This window comes from Halichoerus grypus, chromosome 4, assembly GCF_964656455.1.
Source record: "Halichoerus grypus chromosome 4, mHalGry1.hap1.1, whole genome shotgun sequence".
In the NCBI taxonomy this organism is placed as follows: Eukaryota; Metazoa; Chordata; class Mammalia; order Carnivora; family Phocidae; genus Halichoerus; species Halichoerus grypus.
In genome coordinates, this window is record NC_135715.1 from 128,040,824 (window position 1) to 128,059,660 (window position 18,837).

At 39.2% G+C, this 18,837-nt stretch overlaps 1 protein-coding gene across 4 annotated transcripts in view; it reads right to left on the reverse strand.

Moving 5' to 3' along the window:
- The window catches only part of GRB14 (growth factor receptor bound protein 14), a 113,259-nt gene that overhangs the window by 34,004 nt on the left and 60,418 nt on the right, over positions 1-18,837 (reverse strand). For 3 of the 4 annotated variants that reach the window (XM_036071235.2, XM_036071207.2, XM_036071266.2), the window contains one exon: positions 9,201-9,357. In XM_036071235.2, the coding sequence (XP_035927128.1) occupies positions 9,201-9,357 (157 nt within the window). Of the gene's footprint in view, positions 1-9,200; positions 9,358-17,868; positions 18,562-18,837 lie in introns of all 4 variants that reach the window. The other variant, XM_078070916.1, reaches the window with a different exon arrangement.

Here is an 18,837-nt window from a genome sequence, read left to right on the forward strand (position 1 = left end):
TATAATACATGTTTTAAACGTCAAAAAGAAACAAATTAATTCTGTAACTGGGGGCTCTCTGCTGCAATACTCAAAAACAATGATACTAAGAACTGTCACCCAGAATGAGTTCAAATACTTTCTGGATTACCATGTGATAAATGACCCTAGGTACCTTTCTCAGAAATTCATCATGATTCTTTTAAAGACCTTATTTTTAAGACTTCATAAAATACTATATTAAAATATACTATCAAAACTTTACAGAGACAAGTCTACGTAGAAAACATTCTGCAGTATTTGTCAGGCATTGGAAAGTGAATGACAACGACTGTATGCCACTTCTATGTAGGCAGAAAAAGAGGAGAGAAGCCCTCCTAAATCACTTCAAAACCGTATCCAAAAAGGAGAAAAAAGGGGGAAAACCCTCCAAAGGAGTAAAGAAAAGCTTTCTTAAAACTAAAAGTTTTATCATGTCACTTGAAGTTTTATCTTTGTTTCTGACAGACCAGCGTGAAGTGTCATAGCAATGCAGTGAAATATGACCAAATAATAATTACATGTAATTCTGTTTTCTGTTTAATTTCCAGAAACTTTTTCTTAAAAAAAAAAAAAAAGAGAGAGAGAGAGAAGGAGAAAAGAGGAAAGAAGTTTCTTCTGAAACTGTTGATTTCACTTCAAAGTCTTTGAAAAACCCTCAATCCTCCCAGAATGGAAAGTGTTCACCTGTGACCTTCTGCCTGGATTTCTTCGCTGAATCTACTGAAAGTACAGCGTGGGGCTTAAATAGAAACCTGAGTCCCTACTCTTCTCATCACTTGATAAGAGAAGAAACAAAAGTGGCTTTTACCTCTAATTCGCCCAGAAAACAATTCTTTGTATACCTTTGTTACAGGAAACTCCAGGAGACAAATGGTCCTTGTACTTCTCTGGGCGAGGCAGAAACTACATACATTTTGTCAATCTTATTTTCAGATAAAAATGAACAGCCTCTGACCAAGCAAAACAAAAACTGGAGAAGCAAAGGATAAAAATAGGGCTCAATTCTGAAAGATTCCTTAACCTAAGAAAACTATCTAATACCAGCGAGCTCACCTGGAAAAATTGTTAGCACCATATTCAGCTCCCTAAGTGCAATTAATAGGAAAATCTTGACACTTTAGCTTGATGGGTGTAAAGGCGTTGCAGATCATTCTTCAACAAACTGAAGTAGTCTTCATATTAACTCAGACTCACCGATCACAACTTGTATTCATAGAAATCCTTACTTTTCCGCAAAGTATTTGCATACACATCACCTCAAGCTGATTGATAAATACTCAAAGAGTTTAGAAACCCCTTCCATAAATCCTAAGTTACCTAATGCATCCTTTAAAGACTGAGAGCAAATTTCCATCTAGGTATGGCATGTTGCTTCTTTGGCTTCTTTTCCCAGTCTCTTCCTTCTATGTACATTGTAATGCATCCTTTGAACTGCTCAATATAAGTACCTTACAGTTTGGTACAGTTTAGTTCAAAAACCATTTATTTGTCCTAGACCCCGGATTACAAAAAAGTATACACAGATTTCCATCTCTCATGGAATTACTGTCTAGTTTTAATAATATGATCACTATTAAGATAGTTGCAGAAAATGTTAACAACAGCTCAGAAGATGGGTACTTGGCCCAACATGGAGCTTCAGGAAGACGTCTAAGTCTTTAAAAATCTCTTAAGTTTTTAAAATTGCATTTGCTTCCTTTTTTCTGATTTCTAAAATAATACATTTCCATTATTGGAAATTTGAAAACCATGAACAGCGGACAATCACAATCCATCTTTAAATCTATCAATCAGGAATTAGGACTTAACATTTCAGTATATTCCCTTCTTATTTTTTCTCTGGGTCTATATGAATGTATTTGTATATATTTTCCACAAAACTTAGGAAACATTGTATATATGTTTATATATATACCTTCAATCAATCAGCTTTAAAATCTTGTATCTGTCCACATCAGTCTTCAAAGGAAGAACTCCAAAAACGTGATCAAAAGCTGCATAACTTATATCCCATGGATGTATGTAATTTATTACATCCCACTATTATTATATCATTAGGTTTTATTTTTCTAATTAATATTGTAAATAATCCTGCTTGAACAGCCTTATATCTATTTCTTGGCCAAATCACTTGTTTTCCACACCCCAGTCTAGCATGTACTTGCGGAAACATCCCCTCCCAGGACACACCTCATCACTGACTCCCGGTGCTTCTGTTATTTTCAGGATTTGCAATTTCCCAAAGGATGTATTAGAAATGGTGGTGCCAGCAAGTATCCTAATTGTCTCAAGGAACAGCTGCTTGGAACCTACAAGAGACAGATCTGTCTGCCTACCTGCTCTCCGATGGAAGGGGCGACTCTCCTTCATAAGGTTGAGCATGGGGTGCCTCCAGTTGCTTCTCTCTCTCTCTCTCCTCTAAGACTGTGGCACTACGTTAGCTGGCTGTCAGCTTCGACAGTTGAGGGTTTTCATAATATTTTTAGGAAATGGCTAGCAGTTGTACCTTGCTACCATTTTTGACTAAAATTCCAAGTAAGCCTTGGAAAAGGCATAGCCAGGTAAAGATGGGTGAGAAAGAACTCACTGAGAATCCTAATGGCATGAGCAAGGAAACCAAGGCGTAGAAACTGTAGTGTATGCAGGCAACTACAGGCACTTCTTTCATGTATAAACTTAGAGGAGGAAGAGGGGAGACACAAGACTGGAGATAGGAGGGGTAGGCAGGTCACAGGTGCTACAAGCCCTGCAAAGGACCTCGGACCCTAACGCATGAAGAATCAGGTCTGCATTCCCATGGATAACCTTGATATGACCGGAGGCAAGGGGACCAGTTACAAGGCTAAAATAATCCCTGAGGAGAGAAATGATAAGACCCAAACTCAGGCTATAGAGACACTAAGAAGGAAAAATCAGTCGCACCAGGAGGCAGATTTAGTTATAAGCACTCTTCACAGGTTCATATTTTATGCCACCAGCCTTAGTGTGCCACCAGGACACCGTGCGTCCTCGAAGCTCAGGTCAGTTTAAGTAGAGAAGGAAGCCCAATGCCACATATCCTACAGCTTCACGATTATTTGTGCTGGTGATAAGGGTGGTCGCAACTCTGATGGCTGGGAGGTTACAGACAGCACTGAAGGTCCAGACAATAGGAAAAACACTTGTGCCTCTGTTGTAAAAAAAAAAAAAAGAAAGAAAGAAAGAAAGAAAGAAAGAAAGAAAGAAAGAAAGAAAGAAAGAAAGAAAGAAAAAGAAAAGGAAAAAAGTGAAGGAGCCACTTCAAAGCCGTGAAGCGTTTCCTTGGCACGGCTGTGCACCGCTTCTGTCTTAAAGAGATCACGTGGGTATAGCTGCACACATAAAAACGGTTTCATTAAAAGCCTCCAGTCATTCATTTTGCTTATTAAAGCCACTTCACGATGATATTCACAATGGAACTCTCAGCTGTCCCCAGCAATGACACTAAAATACAATTAATTCCTCTTCCCGAGGAGTCTATAGGTATGCGCTGGAGGTATTGTGTTAATTGCCGCTGCTTCATACCATGGCTTCAATTAGGAATCAAAATGGGAGCAAGATAAACATGGATCCCATTAAGTTCCAGAGGACTTAAAACTGAAGTTTCTGCCCCCGCCCCACTCCCTCCCTCCCCAATCCTCACGCTGATTAGAAACCCAGAGGGCTCCATCTGGGGAACGACAGTGACATCCAGTGGCCACGAACTAGAACACACCAGTTACAAAGCATCATTATATGAGAGAAGGGCTAATGTTTGTTGAGGTACTGATATTTTAAATTCAATGTCCATAAAGCTGTGTGCAAGTAGAACCTCATCATGACATGATCCCAAGTCATGCAAATCAGAGATTCGTAACAAAATCAGGATGTTTCGCTGCCTCTGATGATTTACTCTGGCTATTAAAATTCCCAGCAGAATACTATTAATAATTATTTGCCAGAAGAGATGAAATATTGATATTGTATTCAGAGTTCCAAATGTCATATTACCATTTATGTTGTGTACAAATTCAAGGATAAGTCATTTCCAACGTGATCCTCTTGCTCAGCCAAAAGCAATACCTGGCTCTTGCTAGAAAGTGAACTGGGTTAGATCAGTTGGACCCTGGTAATTTCAGTACCACCCTGGTAAGAAAAATTTATCTCAAATGTTTTTGAGGGTTCAAAATTTTAACTTGTTCTCACACCACAGATGAGAGACAAAGATGGAGAGTGAGAAAGAGACAAACCAACTACGGGATCCCAGGAACATGAGGAGAAAAAACTCACTTCAGTGGAAAATGCAGACTTTAGACTCTGAAAGGACCTACATTTGAGCAATGCTTGACTCTAGGCAAGGAATTTCATCACTGAGTTTTTGTATTCCTGTATGTCAAAGGGAGATTAGAAAACACATCTTGCAGGGTTGCTATGAGGCTAAGGGATGAGAGCGTCTATCAAGATTAATGTTCAACCTCTCACTCCGTGCCCTGCACATATAAGATACACGTTAATAGTAGTCATCACACATACATTCATATTAAAACTACTAATAAGACTGAAGTTTCCTTTGCCACAGAAAATGTCACTCTGAAAACAGACTTTCGATTCCATAAACCTACCATATTTTGAATGTCAAGTGCTCCTCCATCTGACTTTAGTAAATTTGTGACGTGTTTTAAGGGATCAAGCAACAATGGTAGCACATTTATTAACAATATAAAATGTCTCTGACACCTTCCTAAGCTTATCTAGGTCATTAATGTGACCTCAAGTGCAGAAAACACTTAACTCTCATCTATCCCACAAGTCACAATGATCTCGCCTATAAGGCTTCAGGGTCTCACAAATACCACACCTCATACCAGGGTAGACTATCCTGTGAAGATGGTCCAACAGGGCATGTGCAACTAGGAGAAATGACATACTGGCCAGGATTGATCCAGGAAGCCACAGGTAGTTGGATATAGAAGCAAAACAAAGTTGCTTAGCCTCTAAAAGTTTGAATTCTGGCCTTCTGAGTAGTACACAGTTGACTCTTGAACAATGTGAAGCATAGGGGTGCAGACCTCCCCTTGCAGCCAAAATTCTGTATGAAACTTTTGACTCCCCTAAAACTTAACTACTAGTAAATAGCCTACTGTCGACTGGAAGGCTTACTGATGACATACACAGCCGATTGATACATATTGTGACGTTACATGTACTAGATACTATATTCTTACAAAAGTAAGCTAGAGAAAAGAAATGTTATAAAGAGAATTATAAGAAAGAGAAAATAAATTTACAGTACTGGATGGAATTTATTTAAAAAAAAACCAAAACACATATAAGTGTATCCACGGAGTTCAAACCCATGTTATTCAAGGGTCAACTGAACTTTCAAAACTAAATCAGGATCATATTGCTCTCTGACTCAAAGAACTCCGTTCACTTTCTCTCTCACTCAGTGTAAAAGTCAAGGCCCTCTGGGGCCTCTGAGACCCTACACGAGCTGGTTCTGCAGTAGCCCTACTGAAGTCCACTCCATCACCCCCCACCTTACTCCAGAAGTGCTGGCCTTGGGCTGTGGCCTGAACACAAGCACGCTACCACAAAGATTTTCCTCCATATCATGCTTCAGGGACACCTTCCCTGATCCCTCTAGTTAAAGTGCATCTCTCACTCACCCCTAGCATGCTCTTTCCTTCTTCTGCCCTGCCTTCCTTTTCTCCCCAATACAGGCAACTCCAACTTTTCAAAAGTTCACATTACACCTCTTTGCTTTTACAAAAGACCTACATTAGTATCTGTTTTTGCCAACCAACAGAAATCCAAAGGGGAAGGGGGGGCTGGGTGGCTCAGTCGGTTAAACGGCTGCCTTCAGCTCAGGTCATGATCCCGGGGTCCTGGGATCGAGTCCCGCGTCAGGCTCCCTGCTCAGTGGGGAGTCTGCTTCTCCCTCTGTCTCTCCCCACCATTCGTTCTCTCAATCTCACTCTCATGCTCTCTAAAACAAATAAAATCTTTTAAAAAAAAAAAGAAATCCAAAGAGGATTTTTGTTTTTACAAATAAGGTGAAAAGTGAAAATGCCATTCAGTGTTTGCTTTGCAGTGAGCTCTTATAAAGGCCATGTGCACGACGGAGCCGCAGCGAGAGTGGTCCCGGCAAGCTCCTTCCAGGGAACCACATTCAGCTTCTCAAGCATCAAGCCCCCGCAGCTTTGAATTTTGTCTGTGAGCATCTGTGCTTTATCTTGATTTATTTTGTGCATCTATTGGCAAGATGTGTCCTAAGATACCCGAAAATGCTAAGAGAGGTTATTTCTGGGGTCTGGGAATGCTCAAATATTTTCCCATATAAATTAATGGTAAATGCCTCTTTGCTTTATACCATTTCAGCTTACGAAAGTTTTCATAGGAGTGCTCTACTTTCAGACAGCTGGAGAAACCCGTACTTATCATCACCTAAGGGATTACAGATTTTAGTCATGTGTCTCATCTCTTTCTCTTCCGAGAAGTATGCAAACTCGCAAGGGCAGTGTTTTTTGTCTATTATGTTCATACTGTACCCCCAAGATCCACAAACAAAATAGGCTTGGTATAAAACAGTCAGTAAATATCTGCTAAACTGTGTGAGGAAGTCAACAGGAAAAGGCAGGAAGAGTTCCTAGTTTTTGTGGAATCTATAAAGTGAAAAGAAAAAAAAACCCTCAAGATGTATTTTTAGGTGCACACACACACAAAGAAGGTAGTCTACAAAAGTAAAAACAGGTTATGTTAAAACAGAGAAATTAAATAAAAATAAGTAAGGAAAATAGAGATATTCATTAGCTATCAACATCTAACATTTCAGTGTATCCTTACAGAAATAAAGCAGCTAATAAATAAATAAAAGAAATGGAAGCTGGTAAATCTAATATGCATTAGTATTTGGAGAGCACTATGTCAGCAATTTTTCTACTGTTTAAAGATATCATCTGAGGGGCGCCTGGGGGGCTCAGTCCATTAGGCGGCCCCGGGACTGAACCCCACAGCGGCTCCGTGCTCAGTGCGGTCTGCTTGTCCCCCCCTCCCCCTTTGCCCTTCCCCTGCTCACGTGTGCACAGGCTCATGCTCTCTCTCTCAAATAAATAAAATCTCTTTAAAAAGAGATATAATCTGAGTGAAAACAAAAGGAAAGAAAAAGAACACAAGAAAGCTGTGGAACTCAATTTCCTTCTCATAACCTTTGGTCTAAATGCATGGTTGATGAAGCCAGGAGACAATATCTCACATCTTTGATTTTATTTCAGCATTTCCAGAAAATACAGTAATGGAGAAATATATTTCTATTTGATGCCTAAAAGTTTAAATTTAGTATGTAACTCAAATTAATTCTCAATGTTCCACTTTAAGCCTCCACATTAAAAGAACCTGTGCACTTTATTCCTTAATATAACTTGCTGTGGTCTCAGTAAAAACTGGGGCTTGATTTACAGAGTAGATTTTTATTATTAAACTTCAAGCTATTTGTTAGCAATAAACTATAGTGACTATAACCAAAAAAATGTAAAGTTGCTCCAAAAGAAAAAGATCAAGGGTATAAAATACTGTAATTACATATTATGCTAATTAAGAGCTGTAGTCTCACAAGCATATGTAAAACTAGTTTAGACTATGGCAGCTATCTATTGAGAGTTAACACTATACTTTTAGGAGATGAATGGTCATGAATAGAAGTCAAATTAGTGACAAACAGCAATGCAGAAAATATATGTTGAACATTTTCTGCCCTAGGAAGGCGAGGCACATCACACTGGCGGGGAATGGCACACCTTCAAGAATTTAGGTTTTCTGTGAATGTTACTTGATAAGAAGGGGGGAAAAAAAAAGGATTTTGCAGATATGATTAAGGGATCTTGAAATGAAGAGATTATCCTGGATTATCCGGGTGAGCTCTAACTGGTACCATCTTTATAAGAGAGAGGCAGAGGGTGACTTGACACAGACAGAAGAGGGAAATCCAGTGTGACCACAGAGGGGGGACTGAAGTGAGGCTGCCGGAGCCAAGGAATGTCAGCGGCCCCAGAAGCCGCAAGAGACAAGGATCAGACTCTCCTGGAGCCTCCGGAGGAAGTGCATCCCTGGCAATGCCTTGATTTCAATCAAGTGATACTGATTTCAGGCTTCTGGCCTCCAGAAGTGTGAGACAATCAATTTTGGTTGTTGTAAGCCCCCAGGTTTGTGGTCGTTTGTTACAGCAGCCACAGGAAACGCATATGGAATTCCAAAGAATCGAATGGCATTACCATCACAAACTCCTTTCTTTTTCACTACTTATTATGGAAACATGTTTTTTTTTTTACACTCATACCTGTAAAAATAAGAAAAGGTGAAAGAAAACTGGTGCCAAATTCTGTCTCACTCTAGTAGAAGGACGAAAATCATTTATACCTTATTTAAAAAAACTGGGGGAGAAACCCTCTACATTTTACAACACAGAGATGCATTTTTTAAAAAATGCATTTTAAAAAATATGTTTTGAGGGGCGCCTGGGTGGCTCAGTTGTTAAGCGTCTGCCTTCAGCTCAGGTCATGGTCCCAAGGTCCTGGGATAGAGCCCTGCATCGGGCTCCCTGCTAAGCAGGGAGCCTGCTTCTCTCTCTCCCACTCCCCCTGCTTGTGTTCCTGCTCTCACTATCTCTGTCAAATGAATAAATAAAATCTTTAAAAAAAATGTTTTGAAAGAATACTCTTTATGTTTATGACTTTAAAATATAGAGGAGATACTTAATTCTTCAAGAAAATTTTAGGGTACACACACCCATGAAGAGAACCAGTGTGGATACTTCCCATGTCTGCCTGACAACCAATTCAAAAAGTAGTTCAAATAACAGCTTGTTTTATTAACTTCTCAAAAAAAATGCTGCTTGTGCCACCAAAGATTATTACGAAATTTATCTATCAATTTGGACTCTATGTTTTGGCTCCCAAATTCTCATAGAGCATTATTTAAACAAAGAAGTGTGGGAAATGTGTAATATTTCTACCCTTACTTTCATTTTGTGTTACAATCTTCTCCCAACTAGCAACACCAAAATAAAGAAAAGGACTATTCATAATTCTCTTCTATTTTTCTATGTCTGAAGAAAATCTTTGCCATATGATGAAACTAAAACAAACAGAAAAGCAATGATGTGGATTATGGTTCTGTATCCTTACCTAGACCTATGTGAGGCAGATGCTCAAAAAGGGTCCAGCTGTGGTCATCGATGTAATGATTCTTCAGGATCAACAGCTGGCAAACATCTCGGGCAGTTATGTCACTGGGTACCTCTAAAGCCCTGCTGGTTTCATCTTCACTGTATACTTTAATTACCTGTGTAGGTAGAAATAAGAAAATGAGCTAACATATCCTATTAAAAATATCATTGTAGTAAGTCATCAAACTTATTGGTTGAGCTGATTACAAAGTCCTTATATGGATTCTTATACATTAAATTTTCTAAAACACTGAATAAATGTTGCCTATCTAAGACTTGTTTATCGCCGGTCAAAATCACTTTGTCCGATAACTTCCACCCTCTTCTCTTCAGTGTCTAGATGAGAGGACATTCAATGACCATTCGACGTCATTGCTCTACCATTCTGGTCTATTAAAAAGCTACATATCTCTTAACAACACGTAAAATGTTCCATTCCATACTTATATCTTATAAATTATCCAAGTAATATGGTCAATTTATTCCCAGATATATACAGGTAGTAAAAGCGGTAAGTAGAATCAGCCTTTATGAAAAGATTTCTTTATTTCAGGTTATGGAAATTTTGGCAAAGACTGGTTAGATGTATACCAGATTCTTTTTCTTTTTTCCTTTGCAATTAGTTGTGTCCATGGGATTGACTTTTAGTCAATGGAATGTAAGCACATTCAATATTGCACTTTCAGGCCTAGTCCATAAAAACCTCCCACGTGTTGTTCCCCATTCTCTAATGTCAGCCTCCCATTGAATAGAAATGACAAGGATCCAGAGGGGAGAAAAGCCTTGGGACAGAAGGAGCCTTTGTCCCTTCATGACCACATGAAAGCTGCCCAAATAAGAACACCCATATGGAACTTTGACATGAGCAAGAAATAAACTTTTATTGTGTTTACATACTGTGAATTTGTATTTATCTATTAAGGCAGCTAATGTTACCGTAATTACACAGAATTAGGGAGAATTTCATACACAACACTCCCCTCAACATTTACCAAGTTGTGCTATGTGCTAGAATTTCCACTATTAATCATATAATTATTCCACTAATTACATTAATTAATTATAAGAAGATAAATACCTATGATAATAGTATAATAAAAGCAACATATACGCATAACACAAGTGGGAAATGGTAAGAAAATTCACTATAAGAAATACACTTGTTACAAAAATATAGACATTTCAACATTTTTAGTAATTCAAACAAATGCAAATTAAAATGACATATTAATTCTATCCTACTAATTTTTTTTAATTACACTTAATAACAGTGCGATGAAATACTTGCTCTCTCTTACAGTGATAGAAGTGATATAAAGTGGTAAAACTATTTTGTACACCTATTGGAATGTATTCAAAAGCATTAAATGTCCATTCCTTTGACTCAGTAATTCCACATAGTGTAAATTATCTCAACTCCGTCCTAAATGTGGAAAATGGCTTCAGGCATAGACCTATCCAGCAGGCACTACATATAATTCTATCAATCTAAATATTCAACAATGAAAGAATGGTAAATGATAGTATTTTCCTAGAATGGAATATTACATGGTGCTTACAAATGTTATTCAAGGAAATGATACAGGAACTTTCAAAAAATTCTTAGGTAAAATAAAATCATGACATCAAAGTATATTTTGCATGGTACAGGGCAAGTTTCCTTGTTGGACTGGCTACGAGGCACCTACCTATCTTCTAACAATATTCTGATCGCCTTTTAGAGCACACTGCCTCCCTCGCCATCAGTCTTTCTGATTCTGGCAGCTCTGCCGTCAGCTCAGCCATGGAGAGCCGGAGCTGTGGGGACTGGCTTGGAAGAGCCAGTTGTTAAACATTCAGGAACTGCAAGCCAGGCATCCATCTTGAAATCAGCCACAGTAGGAGCTTGGATACCAAAGAAATTGGTAATTGCTACAAATAGGCCTTTTTAAAAAAACAACAACATTATTTTTAGGGCCAGTTTGCCAGTGCACCACTGCCTCAGATCCGATAGTTATTATCCAGACTGGTCAACCAGCACCCAGAACCCCTCTGGTGACAGTAGTTATTTCAGAGAAGGGCACATGACCTAATCAGAACCAGTCAGAAAGGCAGTCTGGATATCTGTTCACATAACCATAAAGTGGACCCTCTTTCCTACTAGACAGATGTAGGATGAAGCTGTTACTGTTCACAAAGAGAAAGACTGTGGGAAAATGAGGTCCACATGGAATAAGCCATGCTAAGAGATGGAAAGAGTCCTGAGAATATCTCTGAGCTCCTGGATCAACTGAATTTGATTTCTTTGTGTTTTTATCATAGATGTGCTCTGAGGCTCTAAGTGTCTAGTGGCAACACCCACCTACTTATCTCTCTTGCTCTAGCCATGGACCCCCTCCAATTCAGTCTCCATACTGCTAGCAGAATAAACTTGCTAATTGCCAATCCAATCAGGTCATTCTGCTACTAAAGTTCTTCAATAGCTCCTCGTTGTCCTAACTCACGCAGCTCATCATGTTTACGGAGACCTCTTACAAGGTACACATCCTTTGCTAAGTGTTTTAAAACAAGGCTGACACAGACAGAGACTGTTGTTTCCTTCAGAGAGCTTAAAGTCTAGTGGGGAAAGCAGTATTTTAAAAAAATAATTATAAACTAGGGCATAAAAATGCAGCATATTACTAATCATAAAATGAGGTTAAGAGAGACCTGGAAGATATCCATGAAAAAGCGATATTTAAGCCAAGACCTGAAGTAAGAGTGGGCAATAGCTAGGCAAAGGGAAGGTGAACGCACTTCAGGCTAAGGGAACAGAAGTCCCTGGGTGCACTGGTAAAGAAGGAATTTGGCAGGTTCTAAGACTGAGAGGAGTCAGGGAAGGCAGTTGAGGCAAACAGGGAGCCTGGTCCTAAGGAAACTGAAGTGGTAGGTAGGATGGCGGTGATAGGGATGTATGGTCCTAAGTTCAGAACTGACTTAAGAACCATCGAGCTTTTAAGTAGTAAACAAATACATAGACATGGATACATCTGGCGAGGGAGAAGAGGAAGAACAAAGGAAAAACAGAATCTAAACTGAACCCTGAGAAATACCAATATTGACTGGTGACTTAGAGGCAAGAAAGTCTGAAAGATCAAGTGAGGTAGAAAGGGAACCAGGAAAATGGGAACCCATGGAATAAAGCCCAAACTCTAGCATGCACACAGCATGGACCCTCTCCAGGAAACCAGCCTGCAGAACAGGACATTCTGTGATCCTAGCCAAATATGACAGGTACTTGCAACCTGTTCTTTCTTAGTTGCATGTGAATTATCCTCTACTTGGAATCAACACTTCAGCCTCCAACAACATGCTTTATTTGGCAAATTCCTACTCATTATTTGGCCCCAGGTTCCATGGCTCTGCCTTGAGAAAGGCTTCCCTGACTACCCAAGGCTTTGTAATTTACAGTGCCCTTTTTCCATGCTCTTATTTTGTAATTTTCTATTTGCATGTCTTTCTCCTCAACTGTACTAATAATAAAGTCCTTCAAGGAAAATCTCTGTTTACTTATCATTTGACATCATATTTCAGGTACCTAGCCCAAGGCAGTGTATGGCTTACTAAAGATCTTTGGAACAAATGAACTTTGTACCCCTGTAGTGCCAATCAAAGTGTTTTTGACATAGGAGGGACTCAATACATATTTACAAACTTTAAAAATATTTTGTCACAAAGTATGTGATTAAATTGTTATGCTTGGTAAATTAAAATTATTTTCAATGATCAAAAAATAAACAAGTTTTCCTATAAATATAGTTCCAGGTAAGAATTGACTCAGTATCGCTGTTTGTGGGCAGTTCTGAGTTGTGAAGTCACTGAGGTTGCTACATGGAGTCGTATGAAGAAGATCATGAAAATACACAGCCAAAATCAGGCGCAATTGTTTGAGCTTTCACTTCAATTCATTCATTTTCTGGTTAACACATGTGGTTCACTAAAATCCCAAGATTTGCTTGGAATTTCAGTGCTTCCCATGATTGCATGCAGGAAGGCTAGTGCTCTTAAGTGTGTGTCTTGAGGATCTGTATCCATGCTAGACAATTGGTGGGATTCTAAGGGATGCTGTCTGGTCTATGTCCATGTGCTGTGGAACACTGACTGGATCAGGCCCTGGTGCACGCTCCTGACAAAAGCAATGTGAAGACGACCACTCCTGAGAGGAAAAGAGGATCTGAGCCTGTGGCTGTTCCTTCAGGTGGTACAATGATGAGCCACTGTTTCAATTTCCTCAGAGGCCACTTGGCAAATCCCATGCCAGGAGATGGAGGGGAAATGAGAATGACATGGGGGCCGTTGGGAAGGTTCCCAGTAATTTCTGACTACCCATGTTTTCTTCCAGTAAACTCCCATCACCTGGGCTCTTACTTTTCGTGCTCTTTTATATCAGAGGAATTGAGAAATTAAAAAAACAAACAACAACAACAACAACAAAACAAGACTGGAGACATTCTGAAGACTAAACCAAATTCAAGAAGTGGACAAGAACTGAACAAGAGGTAAATTTGGGGAAAATGAAAAATGTATCTAACCAATTAGGAAATGCCATTATTTTCTTTAGACTACATTGTTGCGAATTTGAAAGACACAGGTTTCCAAGAATCAAAACACATACATTTAGAAGGGCTAGGCCAACTCAAATGTTTGTAATAGGTACATGTATTCATTTTAAAATAAATAACACCTGCTCGAAGAAAAGTTTAATATTTTCTTTTGAGCTCCATTTCAAACTCGTATTCTTAAACTCTTATTTAATTCTGACATTTATCCCAAGTACACATTTACCTAAGAATGATAAAATTATATTTTAATTGATATTCCACAGCAGTAAATCCCTGTCATCTCTCAAATCTACTCAATAATTGTGAAAAATTCCTTATTCTACAAAGGGGTGCCTTGTTAAAAAGTCTCATTTTATTACTATTTTTTTCTTTCTTTTTTTTACTATTTTTTCCTCCTTAAAATCTATGAAAAGGGGAAAGATCATCTAGGCCTTAACTCTCTAGGAGAGTTGAATATGCCTCTTGCCAAAAGTATTACACAAAACCGTCTTATTTAAAAAAAGAAGTCAAGTCATTTCCTCCATGGCTAGTATGGATTAAAACTAAGTTAAAAACTTTTGTGATTAGGTAAAAACAAACAAACAGCAGGGCTGTTCTTAATCATTAGAGCAAAATAGTGGTATCCTGTCTCCTCTACATACTGAGTGGTAAAAAAGAGATCTTAAAATCATATAATTATGATACTTAATAAAGGGATATTATAATTTCCAGTTCGGTGGTCCCAATTCCCAGCTTGCTTTATAAAGCGAAAAATAGGGGGAGGAAAATATTATTCATACCAACTGATCATTTGAAATTATATGCCAGTAGGAAGAAATGCTGCCTGACACTAAAGAAGAATAGGAACTTTCTCCGTTTCATCAATGAATAGATACCTGACCAGCAAGAGAGACACACACTGATAAGGTCTGTCCATAACATCCCCGCAGCATAAACAGAGAAAGCGCCCAAGGACAGCCAACAGTGTACACACGGGCTGTGTTTAGGCAACCCTTCCATGTCACTGTAATCCTGACAGTCAGGGCAACCTTGGCCTTTGGAGGGGTTTACAGCTTCAAAAACTGCACTGGGAGCATATGGTGTCTAGCAGAGCAAATGCACTACACGGACATAGTAACCCCTGCAGGGGACGTGCTCGAACGTGGGTGGAACATGATCTCTGTTTTGGCTGACATCCTTATCGAGGTAGTTTATACACTTTATACTTCAATTCCCCTCGACTGCCCTCCATAAAAGTGGAGGCAAGAGATTAAAAACCCATATTCAAAGCAGTAGACACAACAACGTTCAAATATATAGAGGTGGCAAGAAATAGTTAACTTTTTAGAAGAAAGCTTGAGGTCCCTAAAGCCTTGAGACTAAAAGAGATAAAATATTTAAAATATAAGACAACGGTTTATTTCTGAAAAATAAAGAGATCAAATTTGAAAGTCAATTCAATACGTATCACCTTGCCCCCCAAAGTATGCATCGGATTCATCTGCTACAATCACCAGAAATTCTGATTCTCAGAACAGACTATTCGAAAAGCCTTCGGAAAGCACTGGGCAAGAGCCAGACTGTCGGCCTTCCTCCTCCTCCCTGCAGCCCCCAGGAATGCGATGGGCACGGGAGAGCAAGCTAGTTCCTTCCCAACCTGGATTCATCCTGGAACATGTGAAGCAAACTCAGGGTTGTCATCCGGTCATGGGTCAATGTCACAGAGCAAAAGGGGGGCAGTGGACCCCTTGGTAAGTAATTAGCTACAGGGTAGCTTTCTCCCACTTATCCTTTGTCATTTCAGAGATGGGAGGAGGGAGCAGGAATAATCATTCAGCAGGTAAAAAATGAGCATGGATTAAGCATACATGACCAAGAATCCACAGAATGAGAAAAATTAAAAGAAAAGAAGTAGGAGGATGAGGAGGAGGAGGGGAAGGAAAAGAAAGAAAGAGGAAAAGAGAAGAAAAAAGATCATTGGGACATGGTTATCTTCTGTGTCAAAGTTTCTACTTTGGGAAAATTTAAATTTAATTTTTAAATTAACTACATTTAAATACTACACTTAATATTTAATTAAACATTGATTTTTATTTACTACTATTTAGTTTAAAATAATTTAAACAGCACATTTAAATACCAAGGCCTTCCCATGATGAAAAGTATATAACTTCTAAAAAGAAACATTAATTTATTGTATCTATTAATTATATGTTGTTCACATACGGTTAATAGGAAGTAAGAAATAAGGCCCACAGAGGTGTGATGTCACCTAGGTCCCGAAGTAAAGCTTATTTTTACAGCTTTCTACAGTAGAAAGTAGTTTTATTTCTTTAAAAGTTTGCCATCCAAGTGCAGTAGGATTATAAAGCAATCTTTTAATGTTTCCGGGTTTTTTTTTTTTCCTATTATTTTCAACAGATAGGCAATGGACCTAAATCATGAGAAATATTTTTATATCAAGGTCAGAGTAGCCCTGGATTTTTACATTCTTCTAAATAAGGAATGCAGTGTTCTAAGATAAAAGAAGACATTCTTAGATATTTTGAATTAAGCAACTCAGTGTGTTCCCTTGAAGGAAATGGAAAATAATATATTCATTATTACTTATTCCAAATCTCTAACAAAATGGTATATTTTAAAAACAAATTCTGTTCCAAAAGACCCTAACAGCTCAAGGAAAGCTACTGCTTCTTTATTGCCACCTTGTGTTATTTTTCTAGCTGTCAAATATTTATTAAGAGCAAAATAGTACAGAGTTTAGAGAAACCAGGTTGTAGGGTGTCTTAAATTCTCTCCATTAAAAAATATTTCAAAAACACATTTTACTTGAGCATAAAGAGTATATATGTTCAATTATAAGTTATAAGATATTAACTCAAAATAGAAAGATACTAATTCAAAATAGATACTGCCACCAATTTCAGAACTACAGAAACCAACCGGCACAAACAGGTCTATTCCATATCCTGTGGCTCTTGTCAAATGTATGCCCTGTAATCCTTTCCTTATTCTCTAACTCCGAACATACTATTTTTTCTCAGTTTCTTGAAATAGCCATGCTCCTTCCTGACACAGGGTCTTTGCATACACTACTAGAGCTGCTTTGTACACTGCCCCCCCCCCCACCTTCTACTTTCCATCCCTCAGATGAACCATCATTTCTGTGGGGAAATTTCAATGACCCTCCCAGTTTAGTTCCAGGCCCTTTGTTCCACGTATGTGTGTCCACAACTATGTAAATGACTATCCATCAGCCTCCAATGCTCAGAATGCTGCAGGAATGACGTCAATGTCTGCGTCCCACTGTGGCCCCAGCAGGTGCCACAATGCCTGGCACAGAGCTGATAACCAAAACTATTCTTTTAGTGATGAATGAGCCCATCATGCACAGGCCCGGAGAAGACAACATTAAGGATTCCTAAACAGTAGCTTTGAAACCTCATAGGGCTTGAAAACCCCCAAGGGGGGAAAAAATACATTGAGACCAAAGAGAAAACATAGGCAAGTTTTCATGAAATCTGTGAACTGAACAAAGGTGGATAAGGTGATTTCTCTGGCCCATTTCAATTCTGGTATTCTGTAAGAATTCAAAAAAAAAAAAAAGGTCAGAGGACTTCTGGGCAGGACAAATATTTATGAGCAAAGACACCAAGGGCTGAAGAAGCAAAAACACATGCATGCAACGATAGACCACTTTACCGAGATCAAAGGCACTAAGCTATGAGGAGCAGGTGAGGAAGCGCGGGGGTCAGGAGGCCTGCAGGAGGCGGGTCCTCACCCAGCACTCCTGGACACTGGTTTCCATCAAAGCAAACCAGTGAGGAGGCCACCACAGATGGGATCATTTTTTAGATAAACAAATGACAGAATGCCTTTCTTCAATGGCTGGAAACAGAGAATTAAGTTTTAAATGGTAATTTTATAAGAATATGATTACAAAGTGGTAAGAGAATAATGATAAATAACCACATGATGACCTAACCATTTGGGAGCAGGTTCTATAAGTAACAGAAAGCCTACCCTACAATGGCCTATTGACCAAACTGAGGCTAATTTTTCTCTCACATTCAAAAGCAGAGGCAGACGGCTCTGAGTTCGCTGAGGCAGGTCCATCACGTCACCACTGGCTGAGACAGGCTCTTTCCATTAGTCTGCAGTCCTCAGGGTCCCAAGCTGGATCATCCCCACAGCATCTCTGTAAAAACTCTGAATGTGTCTACATTTGTATGTCATTTCATCTCAACAGGAAAACCACAGGGTATGCCTGGATACATAGATAAACAAATCGAGTTGAAGGACCTGTGTTAGTGGAGATCCATGTAGAACCTCCAGGAGTTCGGATATAAATTCAAAATGTAAGGATGGAGATTTAGGATGTGTTAATTTGTTTCCTATGCAGCACTGAGCCAAAGGGGCCCAGTGTGGCAATGCCCCACGGCTAGATGGCAGAAGACTGAGCACTGTCACACCTGACAGCTTGGAAGAGCGACATTGCCAGATCGTGGCCTGGCCAGGCTTCCACCCAAGTGAAGAAAGCCAGTCTGCAGGCCAAGGGGCAGGCAGAAAGTCCTCTTGATGCCCCTCTACTTTATTTGAGCCTCCAACTCTGTTCCTGACCGTTTCTGCTCTCCTTCTCAGGCCAAGAGCCCCACAGGCTGCTCCTTCCTTGGGCTTCCTTTCTTCCTCCAGGGTGGCAAGAAAGACTCAAGTATGGGTTCAGTTTTGCAAAGAAGAAACTGGGAGCCCTTTCCGTATGCTCTGTTATGTGGCAGGGGGGAAAAGGCAAAAGAAACAGCTCCAATTTCATTATAAAAGAAGGCACACATTAAAAACGAAGTCTAAAGCTACCCTAAAGCACGCACACACATATCTACATATGTATATAGACGTGTTATTTTAGGACCTAAATCCAATATGAATAAAGATGGTCAAATCCCAAATCCCATACTCATGTTTCCAATGACTTCATCAAAGGAGTGTTCTCTGAAGCCTCAGTATTTTTAAAACTCATGTAATTCCTGTGATGATGCCAGT